General features: G+C 35.7%; 1 protein-coding gene across 3 annotated transcripts in view; it reads right to left on the bottom strand.

The window, feature by feature from the left end:
- FARS2 (phenylalanyl-tRNA synthetase 2, mitochondrial) overlaps window positions 1–26,431 on the bottom strand; it is a 642,841-nt gene that overhangs the window by 234,446 nt on the left and 381,964 nt on the right. For all 3 annotated transcript variants that reach the window (XM_074270896.1, XM_074270886.1, XM_074270878.1), the window contains exon 5: window positions 23,516–23,676. In XM_074270896.1, coding sequence (XP_074126997.1) covers window positions 23,516–23,676 — 161 coding nt within the window. The remainder of the gene's footprint in view (window positions 1–23,515; window positions 23,677–26,431) is intronic.

The following is a 26,431-nucleotide window of genomic DNA, read 5'->3' as shown; positions in this document are numbered from 1 at the left end:
GTGTCAGAAAATGCAAGATTTTCTCTCTATTTCTCTAGACTTATCATTAATTGTAATTGGCTGAAACATGGGCTCCCTTTAGTTCAATAGCAAATGCTTTTTCAACTGAAAAGCAAATATTTTTGAATAAATGCAAAGAAAAAAGAAAAAATCAGTAGGATATATTTTTGGCTGGGTATTGTAAAACAACAGACAACTCAATTCCTATGATTATCTAATCACATTTTTTCATTTCTTTAAGTAACTATAAGTAACAATGATGAGTGGAAAGTATCAAAGCTTAAGAAAAATAACTCATTTTTAAAAGTCAGGTGTAGAATCTAAGAACATGAACTCTTGTGGCAGTGACTATATACACAATATAGAAATCAGTACTGATTATGTACTGTGTTGTATTGTTCATTCACTTAACAAATCAATGGAACACGTTCTAAGTGAAAGGTACCACAGGAAGATATTTTTTGGGAAACAGAGAATAGAGATAGTTCTTCATTTCAAGAAGCTTGCAGTCTAGCAGATGAGATTAGAATATCAATCTGACAGTGATTTGCAATCAACTGATCAAATATCCATTTATAAAGTATCTACTATATCCCAGGCATAGTGCTAGGTGCTGAGGATATAAACACCAAAGTGAAACAATTTTTACTCTCAAAGAGCATACATTCTTTTTGGAGAGACAACATGTATACATATAAGTATTTACAGAATAAACAAATACATGATAAACATTTGTCAAGTGTCCACTATGTGTCATGCAATATGCTAAGTGCTAGAATACAAATAAAAATAAAAACAAAGGCAATTTTTGTCCTCAAGGAGCTTGCAGCCTAATGGAGGACACAGCAATAATGATGACAGCTAAAAATAATGAACGTTTCTATAGCACTTATTATGTGCTAGGCAACATGCTAAGCACTTTACAGTAATTTTATTTGATCCTTATAATAACCACTGAAAGTAGGTACTGTTACCATTCCCATTTCACAGATGAGGAAACTGAGGCAAACAAAGGATATAGTGACTTATTCAGAGTCACATAGCTACTAAGTGTTTGAAGTCAGATTCCCAGGTCTTCCTGAATCCAGGCCCAGTACTCTACCCATTGTACTATCTTACACATACACATATGTGTTTTCCCCTGGTGAATTCATTCCTTTATTTATTTATTTAAATTTATTTATTTTTAATATACATTGCTTTATCAATCATGCTGGGAGAGAAAAATCAGAGCGAAAGGGAAAAACCATGGGAGAAATTAAAAAAAAAAAAACAAAAAAAAAAAAAACAGAAAAAAGAAGTGAACATAGCATGTGCTGACTTACATTGTCTCCTTAGTTCTTTTTCTGGATGCAGATGTTATTTTCTGTCCAAAGTCTATTGGGATTGGATCACTGAACCACTGAGCAGAACCAAGTCTTTCATAGTTGATTCTTGCATATTCTTGGTGTTACTGACACACATATATGTTATTAAATATAAGGTAGTACGGGGAAGAAAACACTAGCTAGTGGAGGAGCATGTAAAATAAGAGTATAGAGGCAAGGAGACCAAGGTAATACACACGAATGATGAATAGAAAAGCAGTAGCATCAGAAATTGTGAGGAGGTCCTGGTTTGGTGGGGGAGGAAGCACAACTGCAGTTTGGTTTCAGACATTATAAGTTTGAGTTGTTAATGGAGCATCTTCGTGGATATGTTCAACAGTCAGCTGGTCTAAAAGAGCTACTAGGAGACAGTGGCTGTGGAGCTAAGGGAGCAGGTCATATTTATTCTTCTGCAATCCATCACCTAATGCAGTGCTAGGCCCAGAATAAATAGATGGCAGTAGGCTAATGAGGAATATTAAGCATCCAATCTGGGGCTCACAAAAGGCCCTTCTTTCTATTGCAATGTGACTCTGGATTACTTCAACTGAGCTTCATCCAAATACCCTTTTCCAAAGAAACTGGGAGACTGTAATTTATATCTTTGCACAAAAGGAGAGATCAACAGAGGTGTTTCCCATTTCTAATTTGATAGCAGTGTACATCATAGCATGTTGCTATCACTCCCAGAAGCCTCACTAAAGAGGAAAAAAAAGGCTTGGTTTATTATAAAGGTGGTACTTTGGAATTTGTACTTGCTCTCACACTTCTGTCTTCTCTCTGACATAAATATCCTAAGTCAGGGCAGAGAAATTCTTTTTACAGCTGATCCTGCTGCTTGATGAGCAGTTTCTCATGTGTACCCAAAATAAAAGATCCTGATGAGTTCAGCCCAAGTCCATGCAGACCTGCTGCTTCCCTTTAATGTAAAGCTCTGAGGGAAGTTGGGTGACACATCCCCTTTGGCTGTGTCCTCTCCCTGCTGGCACTTGTAAGGGCAGATTGGATCTAAAAGAAATAATACCTGGACTCACCTAAAGAGCCTGCCTCATAAATGAGTGACTCATGAATCTTTATTTTTAATTATCAGCCAATAGACACAATTAGGTCAAAACTAAGGCATAGCTGGGCCTGAAGTCAAGAAAACTAATCTTCTTGAGTTCAAATCTGGCCTCAGACACTTATAAGCTGTGGGACCTTGGGCAAATCACTTAAAAATGTCTGCATCAGTTTCCTCATCTGTAAAATGAATGGAGAAGATAGTCAACCACTTTATTATCTTTGCCAAGAAAACCCTAAATGGGGTCAGAGATAGTGAGGCAGAATTGGAAAATGACAACAACATGACAAAGACAACCTCTATAATTATAAAACACACACACACACACACACACACACACACACACACACGTAAATTGGGCAGGGGGGAGGCATCTTCTCCCATGAAAACACACATCAGTTGGAAGAGTAGGTATAAATATAATGCACTGGTAAGAAAATACCGAAACTAGAATCAAAATGCAGACAACATAGAGCTGTGTGCTGCTTCATGACTCTGAACAAATTATGTCACTCCTATAGGCCTTCCAGACATCTAAGAAGGAAGAAGGGAAGGGAAGGAGGGAGGGAGGGACAGAAGGAGGGATAAAGGGAGGAAGGGAGAGAAAGAGGGACAGAGAAAGGGAGGAAGGAGGAGGAAGAAGAGAGAGAAAGGAAGAGAGAAAGGGAAGGAGGAAGAAAAGGAGAGGGGAAAGAAAGGAGGAAGGAAGAAAGGAAAGAAGAAAGGAAGGAAGGGAGGGAGAAAGGAAGGGAGAGAAAGAGGAGAAGGAGGAAGGAAAGGAGGAAGAGAGGGTGGGAGGGAGGGAAGGGAGGGAGGAAAGAAGGAAGAGGGGGGAAGGAAGGAGAGAGGAAGGAAGGAAGGAAGGAAGGAAGGAAGGAAGGAAGGAAAAAGAAAATGAAAAAAGAGAAAAAGAAAGGAAGAAAGAAAAAATCAGTAAAACATTTTAAAAATTTTATATCATTAGGTACAGATTATAAGAATCAAAGAAAAAGAAGGCATTCTATGAATAAAAAAGTGTGAGCAAAGGAATGAATATAACAACAATAATAATATATATATTGTATAGTAACTTGAAGTTTTCAAAGCCCTTTATATATCAGCCTATTAAGCAGGACTCTAGAGTCTTGCCACCAATGATTAATGGAGAAATTCACTGTGATTGTCAAAGGATAACCTATTTTCTTTTCCTTATGAAGATGGACAATGGCGGCATCCTGGAACTATTGAGGGATAACCTCCTCTGGCCATATAACTCAGAAGATTTCAATAAGCTGTTGTATGAGCAGTCGATCCCCTATTTCGTAAATCTCAGCTGGAATAAAATAAGTACCAGGAGCTTTGATACAATGAGAGAACTCTAATGGCATTGAAAAACCTTGTTTTCCATTGGAAGTTCAAGTAGAAAGGGATTGACTTCAATCTGGTCAGTGGTTTCAGTATTGGTTAATGTTGATCTGTTGAGAGCATTATGGAATTGTTCAGCCCATTTCTCCTAATCATGTCCTTATCAATAATCAAGGGGGCTTCATTAGTGTTGAACAGTTGAGAAACTCCATAGAACTTTTGCCCATAAACAGCCTTTAGGGCATTTAAAAAAAATTGTGGATTGCTACTATCTAAGTAAAACTGAATTTTATCCACCTTCTTGCTGAGCCAAGAATCCTGAATCTCTTTGACTTTCATTTGCACATTACTTTTGATGGAGTTAAATGCTGCTTTTTTAGAGATGCATGAAATATCCTGCTGGTAAATCCTATGGCGTTCTCAAGTTTTTCTGTTTAGCAGTTTATGAATTTCTCCATCATTTTCATCAAAGAAAAGGGAAGAGTCAAGGATGACTTCAAAGTTTCATTCCAAGGACTGGAAGGTGATGGTACCACTTACAAAGATAAAGAAATCAAAGAGAAAAGCAAGATACAGGGCAAAAAGGATGAGCTCCATTTTAGATTTATTAAAGTGATGTGCCAGTGAGATATGTGAGTAGGTATGACTGTTAGGAAACTGGAAAGTTTTGTCTGAAACAGAAGGGAAAGGTTGGGAATGGATATGTAGTTATGAGAATCATTTGTAGAGTAGTAACAGTTGAATCCTAGAAAAAATTAAGCACTTAACAAGTTTTTAATATCTATCTGGCAATTTACAAATATTATCTCATTTCATTTTCATAACAACCCTGGGGCACAGATGCTTTATTATTACCATTTTATAGTTGAGGAAACCGAGGTACACAGAAGTTATGTGACTGGTCCAGAGTCACATAGCTAGTGTCTGAGGTGGAATTTAAACTCAGAACTTCCTGATGCTGGGCCCAGTACTCTATCCCCAGGTGACCCAGTACCATCTAGCTGCTTCATTATACTACCTAGCTAAAGTGGATGAAACCAGCAAGAAACAGGTTATTTAAAGAACAAAAAATATGGCTTTGAGAGACAGAATGAGAGAGAGAAACCAGTGAAGGAGAAATTTGGAGAACCTAAAGAATATTATGCAAAATATTATGCAAAAGTCCTATGAGGAAAGGATTGTTGGGTAATTCCTGAACTCAGAGGTCCTATGATCTTCCTTTCTCTCACCTTGGTCTGTTTGACTGGAGGTCAATAAATCAGGAGAAAAATGTTTAATAATAAAATGTAAAAATAATTAAAATGCTTAATAGGCATTAACTAATGGGAAGTTTAAGTGGTGGACAGCACCAGCCCTAAACAAAGGGAGATGTACACAGCTGTAAGGGTGACACTGTGGCAGAAGGAGCATAACACATGAGGCTACTCAGCCACTTTCCCTATTTGGGAGATTAAGTAACAGGGATAGGATGTCAGAGATTTAGAGGAGAATATGTTAATCTTGGGATCTTGGGGTTGCCAAAGGATAATGGATTTGGATAATGCATTTCTCTGAAGTTGGTCTCATTAAATATCTTGGTTTGGTCAGAAATCTCTAAGATAGTAGATACCGCCATCAAGATTGAATCAATAGGGCTCATCCTCTTGAATAAAATGCAGACTTATTATTTGTGTCTATTTTTACAGCTTTGTAGCACTCTATCTTTGACCTCTAAATTTACTTTTTTTGTGGAGAGGTTCCTCTCAAATTCTCAGTTTATCTTATCTTCTCTGCACTATCATGGAGAAATGGATAGCCAAAAAACAATGTAATAAATTATAATAAATGTAACAAATGTAACAAAACTACCCATCACCCTTTAGGAGTTTATTTCTACCATTAGAATGTAAGCTCCTTGAAGAGTTTGTTTTCTATGTCTTCAGCATCTTAGCAAAGTGTCTCAACATTCACTGATATAGGATAACACCCTGGTGAGAAAAACCTTCTCCTAATGTAGGTCAGCAACTTAGAGTCTTAGAGAATTCCCTAGAATCCTGAGAGAGTAAGTAACCTGCCTTTGATCTTACAGTTAGTTTATGTCAGAAGTGGGATTTGAACTAGGACTTCTTGGTTCCAAGACCAATGTTCTATCCACTCTAGTATGCTCTCTGGATATAATGAGAACATAAAAAATTACTTTTCATTCATTCATTTACTCATTCAATCAATTAGCCTTTCTAGGGATGCCCAGACCTAGCTAAAAGTGTTGTTTCTCTAATTAGTTTTTATGTATCCATATATACAAAGTTTCTTAACAAGAATACATTCAGGGACAACTAGGTGGAGCAGTGGATAGAGCATAAGCCCTGAAGTCAGGAGAACCTGAGCTCAAATCTGATCTCAGACATGTCCTAGCTATGTGACTCTGGGCAAGTCACTTAACTCCAATTGCCTCAGCAAAATAAACAAACAAAAAAACCCCAAGAATACATGCAGATAATAATACTTTATTCATGAGAATTTTGGATTAGTAATCATTCCATTTGCCAACCATCTTAGATAAAGGAGCTTATTGAATTCTGCATAGTCACACTATGGCCACTGGGGTAGCTATTCACTAAAGAATTGATGTTATTTTAAAAAAAAGGAATGTAAACTTTTTTTCCCTTTAGTCTATGTAGTCCTACAGATTTGGATTCTCACAGTATTCTGTTTTCTATTTATATAGTTATTCTTAAGAATCATTATAGCATGTTCCAGCATGACAAAGGATACAAAGGAAGGATTTTACAATATCGTATTTTTTTTTCTTTCTCTCTTATCCTATTACATCATTTGGTTTGATATAATCTAATTCTTATTCTGATCAGAGGAGAAGAAACTGAAAACCAAGATTTTATTAGCACCATATACCTCTAGCTAAACTCATGCACATGCACCAACATAGTCCTCCTGTTTCCTAATTATGTCTTTTATAGGTGAGCTTCTGCAGCTGATCATAATGCAGATGACAATTTGTGTTTTACAAGTTGATTTCAGAGTTTTATGCATTAAATATTGTTTGGAGTTCCATGAATAGGTATACAAATGCTGGCTGAATTATCATCAAGTAAACTTGTCCTCAAAGAAAACAAGATAGTCTTTCTCCTAGGGCATGATTAAAATGGATGCAGAGAATACATTTCATAAAAGTTTTTAAATCTCTCAAAATGGGTGAAATCCCCAAATAGGGAGCTAAGTAAGTCTACAGCTGAAATAGTATGATGACTGATGCTTGTTTCAAAGCCATGAAGGAGGTTAAAACCAATGGTGCTATCTACTGTTTTCTTTCAAAAGTTGATGAATTCTTTTTAGAAATTCTGCTAAATTCAGTTTAATTTCTGGCTCAAAATATGGAATAATAGTTTAATCGAGGTAAAATAAATAAAATTCAAGGGTTTTTTAAAAAATATACTGTAACCAAGAATGGGGGTATAACTGCAAAAGTGGACTGGGTCAAGGTTACAGGGTCAGAATAAATGAGCCTGGGTTGGGTAAATTGAGTCTTGCTTTTCTCAGAAGAATTACTGCAAACAAGGAAAAGCAACAGAGGGTAGGAAGTGAAATAGAGATATCCTTCCCTCCCCCCCCCAAGAGGCTCTATCATAGGAGAAGTGGTCATTTCCAAGTGAAACATTGAATCTTTTAGTTTTCTGAAGCACATCACTTGTTTGATTAAGCATTCAGACCACAAAACTATGTTTCTTTTCATAAACAAATGGAAAATGTTTTATGCTTATGAATATGAGAGAATTTACCTCATAGAGACTTCCCCAATGAATTCTCAAATTTGGAACTAGGTACTTGTTCAGAGTAACAGTTTATGGGAGGAACGTAAAAAAGGCAGCCGTTTCCTTTATTCTTGTTACCAATGCAACTCAGAGAGAGAAGGAAGAGAAGAAAAGAAGCATTTATATAATATCTATTATGTCTGGCACTGTACCAAGCATTTGACAAGTATTATTTCATCTCATCCTCACAACAAATTTAGGAGGTAAGCATTATTATTATTATTATTATTATTATTTATTATTATTCCCATTTTATAGATCTGGAAATTGAGGAAAACAAATTAAGTGACTTGCCTAACATCACAAAGTTGGTGAGGTTGCATTACAACTCATGTTTTTCTGACTCCTGGCCTAGGGCTCTACTTACTAAGCAATGCCATGTAGCTATTCCCAGTTTGGAGAGGAGAAAGGTGTGATAAATATGCTGCAGTAATCAAAAAGGCTTTATTTAATGGTTATATTACTCTATAGTTTTTTTTTTTTTATGTCTATATTATTCTATAGATTTTTTTTTCTGAAGAACTCAAACGTTTTTACAAACAAAATCTAAATTAGGTATAGAAGGAAACTAGATGCTTTCTGAATACATGGTTCATGTTTTAGATTTCTTTGACAATTACTCCATAGAACTTAGTACAAAAGTATCAGATATTTGTTGAAATGAATAGGTCATATAATAAACCAGTAGCATAGGTTGAAAGAAGACTGAGTTACATATTTTTTTCAGCAAAAGCTCATGTTCTTTTTTTTTTTAACATCAATGTCATTTTTTCTAAATTCTTCCTTCCTCCAACTTTTCTCTTCCAATGGAAAGAAAGAACAAGAGTTAAATAAAACATATTAATACACTGGTTAAGCTTGAAAATGTATCCATGTTCTTTTTGCTGAGAAGCAGGCTCACTATAAGGTGTCGGGAGTCACTAAGTTAATCGTATTTCCAAAGTTTTTGAGGGTAATTTTCCTTAACAGCGTAATTATGCACTCCTACTGCACCCCGTGCAGAAAGGGGAGATCCATAGTGTTGTACTCTGTACATATTTTCATACGTTGCTAATCTTTCCTCTTTTCCCTTTTTTTTTTTGTCTTAAAAATACTATTTGTTATATAGCATGACTCTCTGAAAAAGAAATGGAAAAGAGAAAGAGAATAGTCATTCACAGCCTTTACTATGTATCAAGAATTGTATTAAGTACTTTACAAATATCTCATTTGATTCTCACAACAGTGTGAGGTAAATGCTCTTATGTACCTTCATTTTATAATTGAAAAATCTGAAGCAAATGATGATTAAGTGAGTTACTCAGGATCATACTGCTAGTAATTGTTAGATTTGAACTCAAGACTTCCTAACTCTAGGCTGAGGACTCAATCACCTGAACTACCTAATTACAGAGGTGGAAGTTAAGGGGTGCATTAGGGAAAACTATGAAGATTTTTTTTAAAAAATCACACCAATAAAACTTATTTAAAAACATGAGGACGATCATCACAAACTTTAATGAATTATAGCTTCAGTTAGATTTACATTTTCCTTTTTATTCTGAGTTTATTCTTTTTATAGACCAAATTAGAGTCATTTAATTTCCCTTAGCCTCAGTTTCCAAGCAACTTTTTAGTCCTATGTCCATAGGATAAAAATTGCTATGTGGCATATTTAAATAATTTTATTTCAGCCATTTACAACATCATAAAAAAGTTTAAAAACCGAATAATTATGTATTCAGCAGCATGAGTACTCATTTGTGAGATGTTTGTTTAAAAGGGCCTCACTAGTCTAATGATAAATGAACAAAGGGTTAGAAATCGCCTAACACTGCAACAGCACATTTATTTTTTAGAGCACATTAGACCTCGGCTAAGCAATCATTCAGTAAAGCCTCAAACGCATTCAATAAACTCTCAGAAAGGAACTTCCCAGGTTGCCTCTCTCAGAGAAAACTGAAGTTATCAAAAATAAATCAGCATATTACATCATGACAACCACAAGAGTGGAGCAATATTGTGTAATAACACCATAAACTCCTTTTTCCCCAATCTTATCCTTTAGAGAGAAAAGGGGAAGGGGGAGAGAACCTCTCTCTCCCTAATTCTCTACTAATTTAAAAATCAGTGTGTGGACTTTTTCAATGCAAGGAAAATTTTATTTCCCCCTTTTAAAATGGGACCAAAATCTGTCCAGACTTCAGGAAGCTTTAAATTTTTAAAAAGTATACAAGCATTAAGTTCCAAAAAGAAATAAATAAGTGACAATAGCTCCTGGTCCTGATAACCACACTCAGTCTTGAACCTGAAGGTATGAAAGGTATGGTATCCAAGGAGAGTGTGGTTAGCCTGAGTGTAGATATATCTTCCACAAAAAGAAAAACAAGTCTATATTGTATATGTCAGTCTGTCTCCCCAATAGTAATGCTCTCAAAGTGCAAACCTAAAGATTCTCTCTTTTTTTTTCCTCTTTATCTTCAGCACAAACAGTAGCCCCACACTGATGAAACAGCTGTCAGCTGGAGGAGGGTTCCTGAAACTGGAGGGCAAATGAACAGACCCAACATCTCTTGAACACCTGGCTGGGTAATTCTGGTTAGGCAGGCTAGAGAGTTACAGGGTCCTAGGGGACAATATTTAGCAATAAAACAGGCATCTTCTTCTTCAGCACAGTTGATGATGAAGCATTGCACTGACTGATTTTTTTTCTCTACAATAAACATTTTTTCCTCCACAATAAAAATTTCTCAAAGGCTTTCTGAAAATCTGTCCTTCTCCTCTTTAGCCCCCCTACTGGACTCCATTCTGCACTGATCTGCACTTACTATCATTACCGCACAGTTTACTATTTTTTAATTATCTCTAAAAGACAGCTCAGAGAGCTGGCCCATTAGTCAGTCAATAAACATTTAATAAGCCACCTACTATGTTCCAAACAAGTACACAGATTTTGTAAAGATACTGAAGAAGGAAAATTGAGCTAGGCTCAGAACTAAGTAAAAAGTAGAAGAGAAGGAAGAAAGACCATGTGGGCAGAAAGAAGACGACTGCTTTTAGAGAATTATATAGTACTTTTTTTTTAACCTCAATCTTCATCCTACACAATCCTAAAACAAAAGTTTTTTTAAAAACTTTTTTTAAAATAAATTTAAGTATTAGATGATCAGAGGCTCCAAAGAATTGAAATTGAGGGTCACCTAAAAGGCAACATAAGAGGAAGGCACATGATAGGTTTCAATAAGTTGAAACACATTTCTTTTGAATAACTATGTAGAAAAAGTGGCATGAAGGATGTATTCATTAATTATATTAAGGGAGCAAAGATCAGCCCTTCATTTTTTGTCATCTGCTTTCTTAGTTTCCACTCTATCACTGTCTCTGTCAAGCCTAACTCAGCATAAACTCATCACCAGGAAACTCATTATGGAGATTACTGACACTTTTGCTATTCATATCTCAACAACATCCCAGTTGCTGCTCCCCCCTCTGATTGGAGGATTAGAAGGTGGAAAGCAAAAATCTCCTCCCACAGTCTCCCTTTATAGAAGGCTCAAAATGTCAGTCATATCTTCATTAGCCACCAGCGGCTCCATCCTCATCTTCATAATGCACCTGGGCTGGGTACCCTCTGATATCATGCATATGCACACTTTCCAAGTGCATTTTGTCACTTTGTATATTGATTTTCTCCCACTGTATTCTCAATGCCTATTTTTCTTTTTCTTATGGGTATTCCCAGTGCTTAACACAATGCCTGGCATACAACAGGTGCTTAATAAATGTCTATCATCTCATATTGTGCATAAACATACACATATATGAGTCTCCATCTCCAAATCTATAGCTTTCTCTCTCACTTGCTCCACTGGTATTCATGAAATACTAAGAGAACTAGAGGAAGCCCCTTTCCCCAAGCCCGTTAGGTAGATCCTCTGTGGAGGACTGGTGGGAGAATATGGACTACTATCAAAAAGGAGCATTATGGATGTGAGGGATCTATATCCTTAGAGAAGATGCTGAATTCATGAGCCCACAGATCCATCAAAGCCCTAAAGTAGAACTGTTTCTGATTTGATCATTTGGCCTCTTCAGTCAGATCATAAATCCTTAAGGGTAAGAACTACTTCTTTCTTGTAACCTCTTCTCTATCCTCCCCCACCCCAAAATGCACCTTTGTTAGTACTGGTATACTGAAAGAGCTTCAGAAATACCTATTGATGATATTCAAAAGCAGCTACTAAAAATGGCTCTCTATCCTTCCATTTGGGATCTCTTTAAGATTTAAATTGTTCCCCATCTCTACGCCAATTGCCAGTCACCTCCTGCACAAACTTCCTTGTATTTAATTGCTTTGTGTAGGTTTCAGATGAGGGAAGGTTACTCTAATTATCTTTAAACCTGCTCTCTCCTCTACAAGATTGTAATCTCCTTGAGGGGAAGACTGTGTCTTAGCCAAGTGCATATGCCCCTGCCTTGGCACAATACTAGCACCTAGTAGACACTTAATCAATGCTTGCTGACTGACACTGACTTCCAGCAGGGACGATATCTTCCCTTTAATATGTTTTGTTTCCTGTAGGGGTGTAGAGTGTGTTCAGGAAGACTAGCACCTCTGGATGAGGACTGTGGAGTCTTTCACAGGGCTGCTTTCCACCTTTGGTGTCTACCTGATCCATCTAACTGTCACCTGGGGCTCCAAGAAGCTGTAAGCATGCCCAGCGGCCAACCCTGGTAAACCTTTTCAGCAGGCAGGTTAGACCAGGTTGAAGATACCTTTCTGGTGAATTAGGGGGTGTCCACCCCAAGCATGTGAAGATTTCCCCTGCAGGAATGGGTGGATGAGAACAATTTATTCCAAAGACCATAAAGGCAGGTGAAGAGGGTTCTGTGGAACACTTAGATCTTGGTAAGACATCAAAGACACTAAGGTCATCCACTGCCCCTCATCTTATCACTGGTCATTGTGACAGTCCTGTCACCGAGCAGTGGTCACTCTGGAAGAGAGAGACTCCAATGACACTGTGCAACTCTGCCTCACTGCAATACAATTTATACCTGAATAAAAAGTGTGTAAAAGAGTGTGTAAAAGGGCATACTAAGTATAAAAGCATCAGGGCCTCAAGTCACAGATGCTTATCAATACTCCCTATAATTAAGAGGTAGATTTTCTGAAAGTTATTATCATATTAATATACATATTTCTTCAACAAATATATATTAAATATGCATCATGTGTTAAATAATATTCTTGCCTCAGAGGGATGAGCTGCAAAATTTTGGGAGGACATGATTTTTACCCTTTTGTAGATCGCAGGGAGACAAAACACAAATGCAGGATATTCTCATATACAGCTATAAGTGCTATGTCCATTAAGGAATTTCATATCAAAGTGTTTCAGGAGATCTGAGAGAACAGGTCATAACTGTCTGGGCCAAAGACTACTTAATGGAGCAATGTGGCACTTCGATGATCACAAGACAATTTTGTCACAACAAAGGTCACAGAGAGATAGAGAACGTCAGCTACTAAACACCCATAGCTCAACAGAGATATGGAATCAACATCATGGTATCGAGCTCTCCGGTTTCCCCCAAGGTCACAAAAGCATGAAGTCATAATGATGCAGATTATGCCACAGATACTCAAGGATGACTCCTTACTGTGCATTTAGGATACTCCTGAAGAAAAGGGGAATGCTGAACCCAAGAATCACCAAGATGTAGTATGGAGTCACAGTCAGAGCATGGGATCTAAAGTTATCAGTCACCAGGTAGGTAGTGCAATGGAGGAACTTTGGGACTGAAGGCAGGGAGAATAGAATTCAAACCCAGCATCTCTGTCTGCCTCTGCAAAAGGGGGATGACAACAGCACCTACCTCTCAAGGTTATTGTGAAAATCAAATGCAATAATAATTGTAAAGCACACAGTATACTGCCTGGAACATAGCAATCACCTACAGCCATTTCTATGTTAGGCACAGTTTAGGATTCTTAGACATACTGTGGAATTTCCCAAATTCAACCTTTCCTGCTCTACTATGAAACCTTCAGGAGAACTAGGTTTAAATCCTAGTTCTGCTAATTACCTGAGGGACATTGGGCACATTATATTCTTTTCTCTGAGTCTCAAACGCCTTAAATATAAAATAAGAATCACTCAATGAAATTAAATTCTAAAGCCACTTCAGCTGTAATTCCTATAGTCCCAGCTAGCTCCTTCATTACTAGCTAGCTCCTTCTTTTCTCCTGTGGCACCATTAGGCAATAATATTAATAGTAAACTAGCATTTGTGTAGTGCAAATGCTAAATAGATTTCATTTGCTCTTCCCAACAAACCAGGAAGGTAGGAGCTATTATTATTCCCTATTTTGTAGATAAAGAAACTGAGGCAGAGTAAATTGCCCAAAGTCAAATAACTACCAAAAACATCTGAGACTGGATCTGAACTCTGCCTAACTCCAGGGCCAGTACACCATCTACACTACCTAGCGAGCCTGTTAACAGATCTTTCATTTCCTACTCTTGACCAAGGTTACAACAAAAACAAGAGCAGATCAAAGTAGGAAGGGACTTCAAGTTTACTTTCAACCTAAAGTGGAAAGGATTTCCAATAAAATGGTTTCTTTCTATTTAATTTTTTTAAACCAAAATTGTAAATGTACATAAGGACCTGTTTACAGTATCAAAGAAGAGTGAAGTTGCCATGGTAATTACTTATTTCTCCATAAAGAAATCACTGTCTAGAAATCATGCATGACTCATTAGCATGTAAGTTGCTGGTCACAGATGGTCAGGTTTGCACACTTCCTTCATGTTTATCATGAATCACTAATGTTCAGAAGGGTAGAGGAATATGATAGGGTTTTGGTGAGATACTACCTTCATTATTCTTGTGAAATCAACAGCTGTACAATGAAATTTCATTAACTTCTCCTAAGGGATTTGGAGGAGCATAGAATAATGCAAGAGGAAGGGTAGTTTTTACTTAAAAAGTATAAATGTAGAGGGAAAATATTTTAAATATGTTTTATTACTTCAAAATGCATATAATAATAGTTAACAGGAACTGGAAAGAGGGACTGATTCACTTGTCATAATTCCTAATATTTAAATAAATATGATTTATTTGTAATTAACACAGTCATTTGCAAATGATTCTGTTCATGTGGTGTTTGTTGCAAGAGAGACAGCGTGGCAAAGCGGGTAGAGGGCTGGCACTGACATCAAGAAGACATGGGGGGACAGGCTTTCCTCTTGTGTCACAGGGCTTCATTGTTCATTCATATTACAAATTGCAAAGCAGGTAACAACCTGCATTAGTAGAGACACCTTTCTCACAGAAGGTTTTTCTAACCAATGAAATCACAGACACAGTTAAAAAAGTTTGTGGGGAGATAACTTGATGGTCCAAGAAGACAGGCATACAAATGTACTGTGTATTACATTAATGTAACTAAAATGCAAAGCAATTTGAAATTATGCTTAAAACATGGGGGAAGAGGAATATTTCATGCCTTTTGATTCAAATATCATACCAGGATGACCAAAATTGCTAGATACACTAAAGTAGTAACAAACATTTTTGGTGGTAGCTAAGAACTAGAAACAAAGTAGACGCCTATCAACTAGCTACAGAAATTATATCAGTGTGCCATAAGAAATTCATATTATATATATGTGTATGTGTGTATATATATATATATATATATATATATATATATATATATACACACATATATATATATATATACAGACATAGACATATACATACATATGTATGTATGTACATATATTTTATTTGAGAAAAAAATAAATTTTTTTATGAGAAGAGGTTACAGACAAAATGAGAAGGTAAAATAGACACCAAGAGTGGAAAATATGAAATAGATTTGGGAGAGCATATAACAACAGCAGAAAAGATATGTTTCCTAGTGGAATGCACACTTAACCAGGAGAAAGGAAATACCCCATGAGGTAGAAATATGTTATTGACCAGTAGGCTAAATCATAGAGGTATTTAATACCCTAAAAGAATTAGTTGGCTTCTGGAGAGGGGAAAAGAGAGGAAAAATTAGAACAATTTGGCAATTGTCAATGCTATAAAATTACCCATGCATATATTTGGTAAATAAAAACTATAAATAAATAAATAAACAAATAAACAAACAAACAAACAAACAAACAAACAAACAAACAAACAAATAAATAAATAAATGGAAAGAATTAGTTGGCTATAGGAAGGAGAAAGACGCCATGAGGCATGAGGAAGGGATAGGGTAATGAGAAAGACATGGGGCAAGGAGATGGGAAGAAAAACACCAGGAGGCAGAACACCATAATGGGCTAAAAAGGATTTAGCAAAGATGGCATGAGCCATGGACCAATTTTCAGGGAAATTTAACTTCAGGGACTTGGAAAACTTGGATTTCCGACTGGACACAACAAGATGAGGCTACCCAAGATCTCCACAGAGGTTGAACTGATCCCCATCAGTGTCCTTCCCTGCTTGCCTCAGGAAGTAATCTTATTAGTACTTTAAGTTTTCTCTGTCAACCCCAGTTAGTTACTCAGGACCTCCTCATATATTTCTGTCTGTGTGTGTGTGTGTGTGTGTGTGTGTGTATGTGTATGTGTATGAGTACACACACACACACATGTATGTATATTAAGAATTCAAAAAAGCATGGGAAGACATGAACTGACAGAAAAAAAGAAATTACAACAGACATAAAGACTACAAAAGCAATAACAGAAAAAAAAAAACCCAAACCAAACACTGTGTAATTATGAACAAGCTTGGCCATGGAGAAGAATTGAGAAAGGGAACCACACTCCCTACATGGTAGAATGGAGTACTACATACACCATGAGATATGATAACTGTGTTGTTTGGTTTTCTGTTTTTTTCCCATACTTTTATATTTCTGTTAGAAGTGATGGGATATTGGTTACAGGAAGAACCTACTTGGAAATGAAGGTGATATAAAAATGAAAGGCATCAGTATAAGAGAAAAAAATTTTTTGTAGAAATTTAAAATAATTTGTTAGGTCTTATTATTAAATAAGTTAAATATGTCTCTTGTTTCTATCATTATTTCACTTTACAAATCCTTTTTTTCCTCTCCACAGAGTCTGCACAGTCAAATGATAACAGCATTTTTGAATCATCCCAAATAACAAAAAAATAGAGCCTGAAGTAATGAGACTTTATGGTAGCTCCCCCCCTCCAACTCCCCCAGATTCTGTATAATCGAAGGGACAAGAACTCCGATGACTTTTTATTTGTTTTTACAAATACAAAGAAATTTATTATACATCTATTATGTGTCCAGATCTGTATAGGGTACCAAAGGAGAGACAAAGTTGAAATAAAATGAAGGCCCATGCTCTCAAAGAAGGCAGATAATCTAATAGAAAGCTTTTTTTACACTCTTAATTACGTGACTCAACAATTCTTTCCATTAAACTATAGCAATTATTTTAGTAGTTGAAAAAGCATTGAAATCAAACAAGGTTAAAGTTAATGCCTGAAAGGAGTTTCACTCATATATCACAAAAACAAAGGTTTAAATTAAGTCAGATTCCCCAGTGATTATGTCTGTTCAAACATATACACACACCACACACACACACACACACACACACACACACACACACATGTACATGTGCTTATAGGCTTATCTTCTCTGATTATAATAAAACTAATTAGGGGATAAATAATATTTGAGGCTGTACTTCATTTGTTCAGGAACCCAAGTTCAATTTGCATACTAATAGTTGCATATTTTCCTTTAATAGATGCATGAGGTGAAAGCAAATATAATAAATGAATAACTATTTAAGTGTGAAGTTACCCGATCTTGATGAAAAATCTGATAATGAAACAGCCACAGTTCCTATTTATTTCTTCTACTCTAGGAAATAAAGCTAATCACAGAATGATATGATAAATGTCAGTTATTTCAGAGTGGTATAATAATGGGGGAGCCTCAGAATCTCTCCTATAAAGAACCACAGAAGCTCATGGAAATGACTAGCTCCCGTATTGAGCTTTTTTTTTTGAGATTTTTGAGCTAAAAATGCATATATACACAGCTGCTGGGCTGTGCAGATGTTTTCCCGGAGTCCACAGGACCTGTCAATATTTTCTCATATTATTTCTGATATCTATTAAATTGTCAGGGCAGGTTTTCCCCATCAACGATCAAAATAGGGCTCGACCATAACCAAAAGGCAATCCTTGGTTTGAAGTGAAATCAACCGCATAACAGAATGTGCATTTAGAAAAGGGTTAAAAGCTACATCACAATTGTCTGTGTCACAGATATATAGCTAACAAGGTGCTAATTGGGAAACTGAGTGAGAAATTTAAAAATACACACACACACACACACACACACACTATCAAACTAGATATCTGTATCATGTGAGAAGATTGCAACAGAATTACCCTAGGGTATATTAAATGCAAAAGCTATGATAATACAATGTTATAGATGCAAATCTAAGCCCACAAGGGTGGAAAGGAGAAAGCCGTAGGGGTTCTTATAGTGCCATTATCATTCTATGAGAATGCAGAACAGGTATTGCTGTATTCATGATTGTGGAAGCCTTAAATAAATAATGCAAAAGAATTTTCAAGGTAACCCCCCCTTTCTTGCTTTTTCAAGTTTCTCCCCAAATAAATGCACTGGGAATTCTTTCTAAATATTCATCTTTGAGATGAGACTATCAGGAAAACTGGAGTCTTTTACCATATGTTTTATTTCTTGGCCCCTAGTCCAAGAAGCAATATCATTTTATGAGTTTTAAAATACCTAAGTATTGCAAGAGAATGCATTAATAATTAGGACAACTCAAGAAAATGTTCTTAAATCTTTCATTTGAGATTAATCTTTGGTGATGATTAGAATTTACTTAAATGTATTTAATCCAATCCAATCAAATAAGCATTTATTAAACCCAAGTAGAAGGCATTCTGTTATGCTCTGGGGATACAAAGACAAAAAATTTTAAAAACTAACCTCAAGGAACTTATTTTATTTGAAGGCAAACAATATGTAAAGAGACAAGAAAATACACAATAACTTGAGGATGAAGAGAATAATGATATATAATAATAATAATAATAATAGTAATAATAATAATAATAATAATAATAATAAATAACTATAGGATTCCAAACCTTGGGTTTCTAAAGTCTCAACCTGACATGAGATGAACTATGAAAGATAGAAATTCTTAGAGGGAGATATGAGAATTAGACAGCTAGGTGGCCTAGTGGATAGAGCACCAGACCTCAAATCAGGATGGCTCGTCTTTGTGAGTTTAAATCTGCCCTCAGACATTTAGTTGTATGACCTGGCCAAGTCACTTCACTCTGTTTGCCTGTAGAAGCAAATGGCAAATCATTCCAGCATCTTTGCCAGGAAAATCCCAAATGGGATCATGAAAAGTCAGACATGACAGAATCAACTGAACAACAACAATGACAACAGATTACATGTTAGTTATTTCTGTTATTTCTCTATGGAAATACAGGCAATATTTAGATTAGAACATTTCAGATAAACTCAAATACTCCTCTCTTTTGAATAAAGTATTGTGGAACAGTCTCTATGGAAACAATAATGAGATTTTTCTTTCTTTCTGTAGGATGATAAAAATCAGAGCTGCAAGGGACTTTTTTTCTATTCTAGGTGATTTTATCTATTTTACTGCCCATTCTCTTCTCAGAATATTGGTAGGAAAAAAATCTGTTTTAGAGCCACAGACAATATCCATTCTTAACCTTTCTACTCCTCAGATCTCACTTTGTATCTAATCAATGCACTTACATATTACATGATATAGCACGACAGAGGAGAAAATCAAATGCTCAGAATTTGAACTCCATGATCCACCTAGGCATTTACTTAATTGTGTGATCATGAGTGTTACTTTATAAGTAAATAGGAATAATATAACCTCAAAGAGATGTTTGGGAAAATGTATAAGTTATGTAAAAGGTAAGAAGGGTTTTATAAAAATGTTAAGTGTTTATTTTTTTATGTGGCATGTTCTTCTACTAGATTATAAACTCCAAAATGATAGAGATTGTGTTTTCTAAACTATGCATTTCATCTACCATAGTACTCGGTTCATAGAAAGAACTCAATGGTTTTTGTTGAATTTATGGTCTAGTTTTGAATTTGAAATCCTCCCTACCCACTAATGGGTACTCTGGAACTAAGTGGAAAAAATTCATCAGCTCACAAATAGAGCTGGTAGAGGACAAAACTATTAAGAATGCAATCTTTATCTTTAAAATTCTAGGAAAATGCAAAATGCAAAATCCAAAATGCAAATACAAGGACACGCATTGGAACAGAGATGAAAACAGAGTTACTAACCTGTGGCTTTTAATACAAGATGTCATAGAATACACTAGGAAAGTTAACAATCTCAGACTAGAAATGTTTTCAAGTTGGAAAATATCTTACAGATCATTAATAGAATATCTTCATTTTATGAATGGAGAAATAAAATCCCATTGATGATTAACTTGTCCACAAATTGACTATAGTCACATTATAAGACAACAGTAAAGAAGGAACTAAAACTTGGTCTCTTGAGCCAGTCTAGGATTATTATGATACCAATGTTTGTAGCCAAGTAAGGAAAAAAGTGTTCAGATTTCATAGTTCTTCATATATGGCTGAATGATGGATGTTTACAAGTGTTACAATTCCTTTGTTGTGAAATATTGATCTATTTATTCCTTTCTATTGAGGGAAGAGGAAAGAAAGAAAACATGTATTTAGACCCTGCTATGCCTAACCATAATACCATTGAGGTATTATTTTTCCAAGCCTGCCAAGGGCTCATTTAATCACTATTATAGATGACATATAGGCTACGAGGGGGGGAAAAAAAAGGCAATTCATTTCCTTTATTCAAAAACCCTACAGTGTAGTCAGGATGGCAAATAGATTAGGACAAGATAGAAATTATAGACAGATTCAATCCAGAGGCAACTTCAAACTATTTCATGTGACACTAGATCTGGAGTCAGAAAATCAGGGTTCAGTTGTACATAGTAACAACAAATTTATGTGATGATCATCTGTGATGGAATTGGCTCTTTTCAACAAGGAGGGTGATTCAAAGCCAATAGCCTGGTATGGAAAATGATAATTGCATCCAGAGACTGGATGTGGATCAAAGCATAATATTTTCATCTTTTTGTTATTGTGGTTATTTGTTTGCTTGTTTGTTTTTTCTTTCTTGTATTGGCTCTTTTCAACAATGAAGTGATTTGAGGCAATTTCAATAGGCTTGTGATGCAAAGTACCATCCATATCCCCATATCCACAGAGAGAGAGAGAGAGAAAGAGAGAGAGAGAGAGAGAGAGAGAGAGAGAGAGAGAGAGAGAGAGAGAGAGAGGGAGAGAGAGAGAGAGAGAGAGAGAGAGAGATGAAGACTGAATATGGATCAAAGCATAATATTTTCACCTTTTAGTGTTGTTGGTTTGCTTCTTTTTTCCCCTTTCTAGTGTTTTTTTTTCTTTTGATCTGATTTATGTGTGTGTGCAGCATGGTGAATATGAAAATATGTTTAGAAGAATTGCACATGTTTAACCTATATTGGATTACTTCCTATTTGGGGGAGGGCAAAGGAGGGAGGAAAGGGAGAAAAATTTGGAACATAAGGTTTTACAAAGGTGAATGTTGAAAACTATCTTTGCATGTATTTGGAAAAATCAAATACTATTTAAAAAAAGAAAATCAAGGTTCAAATTGGAACTTAATCACTTATCACTATTTCACTGTGAGCAATTCACTACAGAATGGTGGGAATCAGTTTCCTCATTTGAAAGGGGCTAGAAAATCTCAAAAATCCTTTCTAACCATAAAAACCATTATTCTTCAACACTCAGCATGAACATTTATAGTTGTTTAGACTGCCGTATTATTATTTTTTTCTCTATTCCTTTCTACTGGGGGAAGAGAATTTATTTAGCACCTACTATTCCTAACACCATGGAGGCAACTAGGTGGATCAATGGATAGAGCACTGGGCCTGGAGTCAGGAGGATCTGAGTTCAAATTTGGCCTCATACTTTAACTAGATGTGTAATCTTGGACAAATTCCTGTTTGCCTCAGTTTCCTCATATGTAAAATGATTTGGAGAAGGAAATGGAAAATTATTCCATTATCTTTACCAAGAAAACCCCTGGATAGGATTGATGTGCCATAATTAGATATAACTGAACGATTGAACAACAAAATAACAATAATATCTAGTGCCAGACACCAAGATAAGGTCTCACTAAATATTATCTCATTTGATCCTGAAAATAACTCTGCAAACAGATACTGCTATTATATATGTTTCAGAGTTAATGAAACTAAGGCAAATAGAAATTAAGTGACTTACCTAGGCTTATAGCCAATAATTGTCTAATGTCACATTTGAACTTGGGTTTTCCTGGCTCTAGACTCAGTTATCAACTGTCCCAGCTAGTTGGCTCCACAGGCTATTAGTTACTTCTAGCCTAACAAAGGAAAGAGACTGCTACTCATTCCCTATCTTAATGGCAAAGACACATAGATATAGGTATATATATATATATATATACTCAAATGTACATTTATCCTTAAATATATATATGTGTGTGTGTGTGTATATATATATATATATATATATGTATGTGTAAATATACACACATATATGAGATAGGGTGAGGTAGATGGGGAATTTAAAAGTTTGAGATGTGCTTATCTAGTTGCAAATATAATAAAATAAAGAATCCATTTCTCAGAGCTACATGCAGGTAGCTTTGATAAAGCAGGTTTATGTGATAAATGTGAACTTTGACATACCACCCACATATAAAAGGATCTAGCCTATGTGTGATAGATATAACTGGCAGTTTAGTGGGCTATGGAGATACAGTAAATGAAATATAGTCATATATCTTTTGAAATTTGAGATCTTAAAGTAAAGTCCCTTGGCTAGGGACTTATACATACTTATACATAGAACAAAACCAAAATGGTTCTTTCACTTTTTTGAATTACACTGATGAAGTGAATATCTTCAACATGAGGTTATTGATCCACCATACATATATTTCTTGTGTTTCCATAAATGTTGATAGATCTGTTATCCTCATCCTTCCCTTATTTAGATATCTTGCAAGCAATATGACCTGATTGGACAAAATCTGGAATGCTAGATATTGCCAGAAATAGAACCAATGTTAGTATATGTGTATTTTTAATTTAAAATTGAGTTTTAGAGACTGATTTTAGAATAAAGAGTGACAATCACTTTTGTGTAAGTTACCATCTTAATCTGTATATTACTAAATCGTTTGGATTGGGATATTAATGATCAACAATCTGTTGCTTGGTTTAGTGACAAGCACAGTGAATAAACTCTGGACAGTCCAAATTCAGTTCCATTACTACTCTGACTACCTAGAGAAATCATAACCACAATGGTATAGCAGAAACATCTCGGATTCTTGACTTCTTTTTTTCTACATGTTGCTCTTGACAGCAATACATGCACCATATATCTCACAGGGTTATTCTGAGGAAAGGACTTTGCAAACCTTTAATATTTATGTAAATACAAGTTATTTTTATTACCACAGAACCATTAATTTCTCCAAATGATCATCAGTTTCTACCACAACAACATTTTGTCAGTGCATTACTACTTTTATTACCTTATCAATGAAAACTGTTCTCTAACTACAACTAGAAAAAAATACTCTATCAAATCCTCATTGTTTACTGTTAAAGTTTGCTTCTTTTCAAGTTCTCGGTCTTTTTATTCTCACTAATAAAATGATTATTAAACATTTCTTAAACATATACTGTGTGTCAGGCACTGTGCTAAGCATTGTGACAAACTGTAACAAAATACATGTTTAAATAATTCTTGGAAATGTTCTTACCTGAAAGTGTACATCTTGGTTGATATTAGGTACACAAAATTGTTTCAGGAATCTCTCATCTTCACTCCAGAATAAGCGAATGTCAGGGATTTTATACAGGATCATGGCCAGTCTCTCCAATCCCAGACCAAAAGCCCATCCAATATTGTTTTGAGCACCAGCTTTAAAAGAATAAAAAATGTTTAAGGGTGATAATTTAGGAGTTTAGAGATCCATGTATTATTTCCTCAGCATCCATTATGACCAACTGGCAAGTATTTATTAAGTACTTACTATGCTCTAGGCACATGGTTAAGTGCTAAGGATAAAATGAAAAAGCAAAATATCCCTGCCCAATGGACCTACATTTAACACCACATACACATAAGATCAAAATGGGTCCAAGATTTAGGCATAAAGAACGAAATCATAAATAAATTGGAGGAACATGGGATGGTTTACCTCTCGGACTTGTGGAGGAGGAAGGAGTTTGTGACCAAGGGAGAACTAGACCATTATTGATCACAAAATAGAAAATTTTGATTACACCAAATTAAAAAGTTTCTGCACAAACAAAACTAATGCAAACAAGATTAGAAGGGAAGTAACAAATTGGGAAAACATTTTTACAGTTAAAGGTTCTGATAAAGGCCTCATATCCAAAATATACAGAGAACTGATTTTAATTTATAAGAAATCAAGCCATTCTCCAATTGATAAATGGTCAAAGGATATGAACAGACAATTTTCAGATGATGAAATTAAAACTATTTCCACTCATATGAAAGTGTTCCAAATCACTATTGATCAGAGAAATGCAAATTAAGACAACTCTGAGGTATCATTACACACCTGTCAGATTGGCTAAGATGACAGGAACAAATAACGATGAATGTTGGAGGGGCTGTGAGAAAACTGGGACACTGATGCATTGTTGGTGGAGTTGTGAAAGAATCCAGCCATTCTGGAGAGCAACCTGGAATTATGCCCAAAAAGTTATCAAAATGTACATACCCTTTGACCCAGCAGTGCAACTACTGGGCTTATATCCCAAAAAATACTAAAGAAGGGAAAGGGACCTGTATGTGCCAAAATGTTTGTGGCAGCCCTTTTCATAGTGGCTAGAAACTGGAAAATGAATGGATGTCCATCAACAGGAGAATGGTTGGGTAAATTATGGTATATGAATGTTATGGAATATTATTGTTCTATAAGAAATGACCAACAGGAGGAATACAGAGAGGCTTGGAGAGACTTACATCAACTGATGCTGAGTGAAACGAGCAGAACCAGAAGATCATTATACACTTCAACAACAATACTGTATGAGGATGTATTCTGATGGAAGTGGGTATCTTCAACATAAAGAAGATCCAACTCACTTCCAGTTGATCAATGATGGACAGAATCAGCTACATCCAGAAAAGGAACACTGGGAAATGAGTGTAAACTCTGAGCATTTTTTGTTTTATTTTGTTTTGTTTTGTTTCTCTTCCCAGATTATTTTTACCTTGAGAATACAATCCTTCCTTTGCAACAACAACAAAATTCGGTTCTGCACTTATATGTTGTACCTAGGATATACTATAAGATATTTAATATGTATGGGAATGCCTGTCATCTAAGGGAGGGGGTGGAGGGAAGGAGGGGAAAAACTTGGAACAGAAGGGAGTACAAAGGATAATGTTGTAAAAAAAAAAAATTACCTATGCATATGTACTGTCAAAGAAAATGTTATAAAAATTAATAAAAAACAAAACAAAAAAAAATATCCCTGCCCAAACAAGGTTATACTCTAACACATGAGACAAAATATCTACTATACATAGATGATAACATTTAGTTATTGGAAAAGCTTTATTGAGGGTGAGATGAAGACCATGAAAGGCCTTCTAAAGGGGATGACACGAGTAAATTTAATGGAGGTGAGAAAGGAGAGCATTATCATCATCAAACAATGTATTGAGTATCTACTATGTATGAGAACTGTGCTATGTGCTAAGGCTAAAAGTAAGAATAAAATAGTATGAGATGGAGCCAAAATGATGGAAGTGCATGAAGAAGTACTGTGAGCTCTTCATCAAAACTCTTCTATACAAATTAGGAAGTACACCAGACCAAATCCTGATGGGGAAATCCAAGAAAAAGGTCACAATCAATACTTTTTCAGCCCAAGTGAGTATAAGGAAATAGAAAAATTTGTGAACACTAGAGATGAAGTCTAGCCACAGACTCACTGAATGAAGCTCTTCAGCAGAGGGAATAGCTGCGGACTAAGGCACTGGAACAGATCATACTGGGGCACCATATGAAGGCAGAGGGAAGAGGTACTAAGTAGAGGCTCTGTTGCCACTCTTTTGGATTAATGAAAAGGGGATGTGTGCGCAAGAATAACGGACAGTCATTAGCTCTGAGTGGTCTACTGTGGAAGAAGTTTAGAAACAGGCAGCAACCTTATGAGCCAAACCTTATGAGCAGATCAGAGTTTGAGTTCCAGCTTCTAGCCTGTATATGAAAAGCCAGAATGACAAATCTGTTCTTAAAACCAGCAGAGTTCTCCAGCTTGATGTTAGAAGCTGAATCCAGCCACAGGCTATTGTTGCTCAGATCTAAACTCAGATCAGGAACCTGAAGAGCTTAGATAGAGGGAAGCATTCAGACTTTGACTTGGATCAGATCACTTTGGAAGCAGCGACTTTTTAAAAATCCTTAGTCTGTCCCTAAGAGCTTGTAATAACTCAATGCTAAATATTCCAAGAAAGCAGTCTCAGACCTTCCCTCCAAAAGTGTACAGAATCTAATCCTAATATCAAATCCAAAGTCACTAAAAAGGCTGAAAGAAGGAGTAAACTAAAAAGAAAAAAATTCACCACAAAAATCTAGCATAGAGATAAGGACACCTAAAACACAAGCCAAAAGAAGAGAATAATTTTAAAG

This window comes from Sminthopsis crassicaudata, chromosome 1, assembly GCF_048593235.1.
Source record: "Sminthopsis crassicaudata isolate SCR6 chromosome 1, ASM4859323v1, whole genome shotgun sequence".
Lineage (NCBI taxonomy): Eukaryota > Metazoa > Chordata > Mammalia > Dasyuromorphia > Dasyuridae > Sminthopsis > Sminthopsis crassicaudata.
Note: the sequence above shows the minus strand (reverse complement) of the source record. Positions and strands in the feature narration are given on the sequence as shown.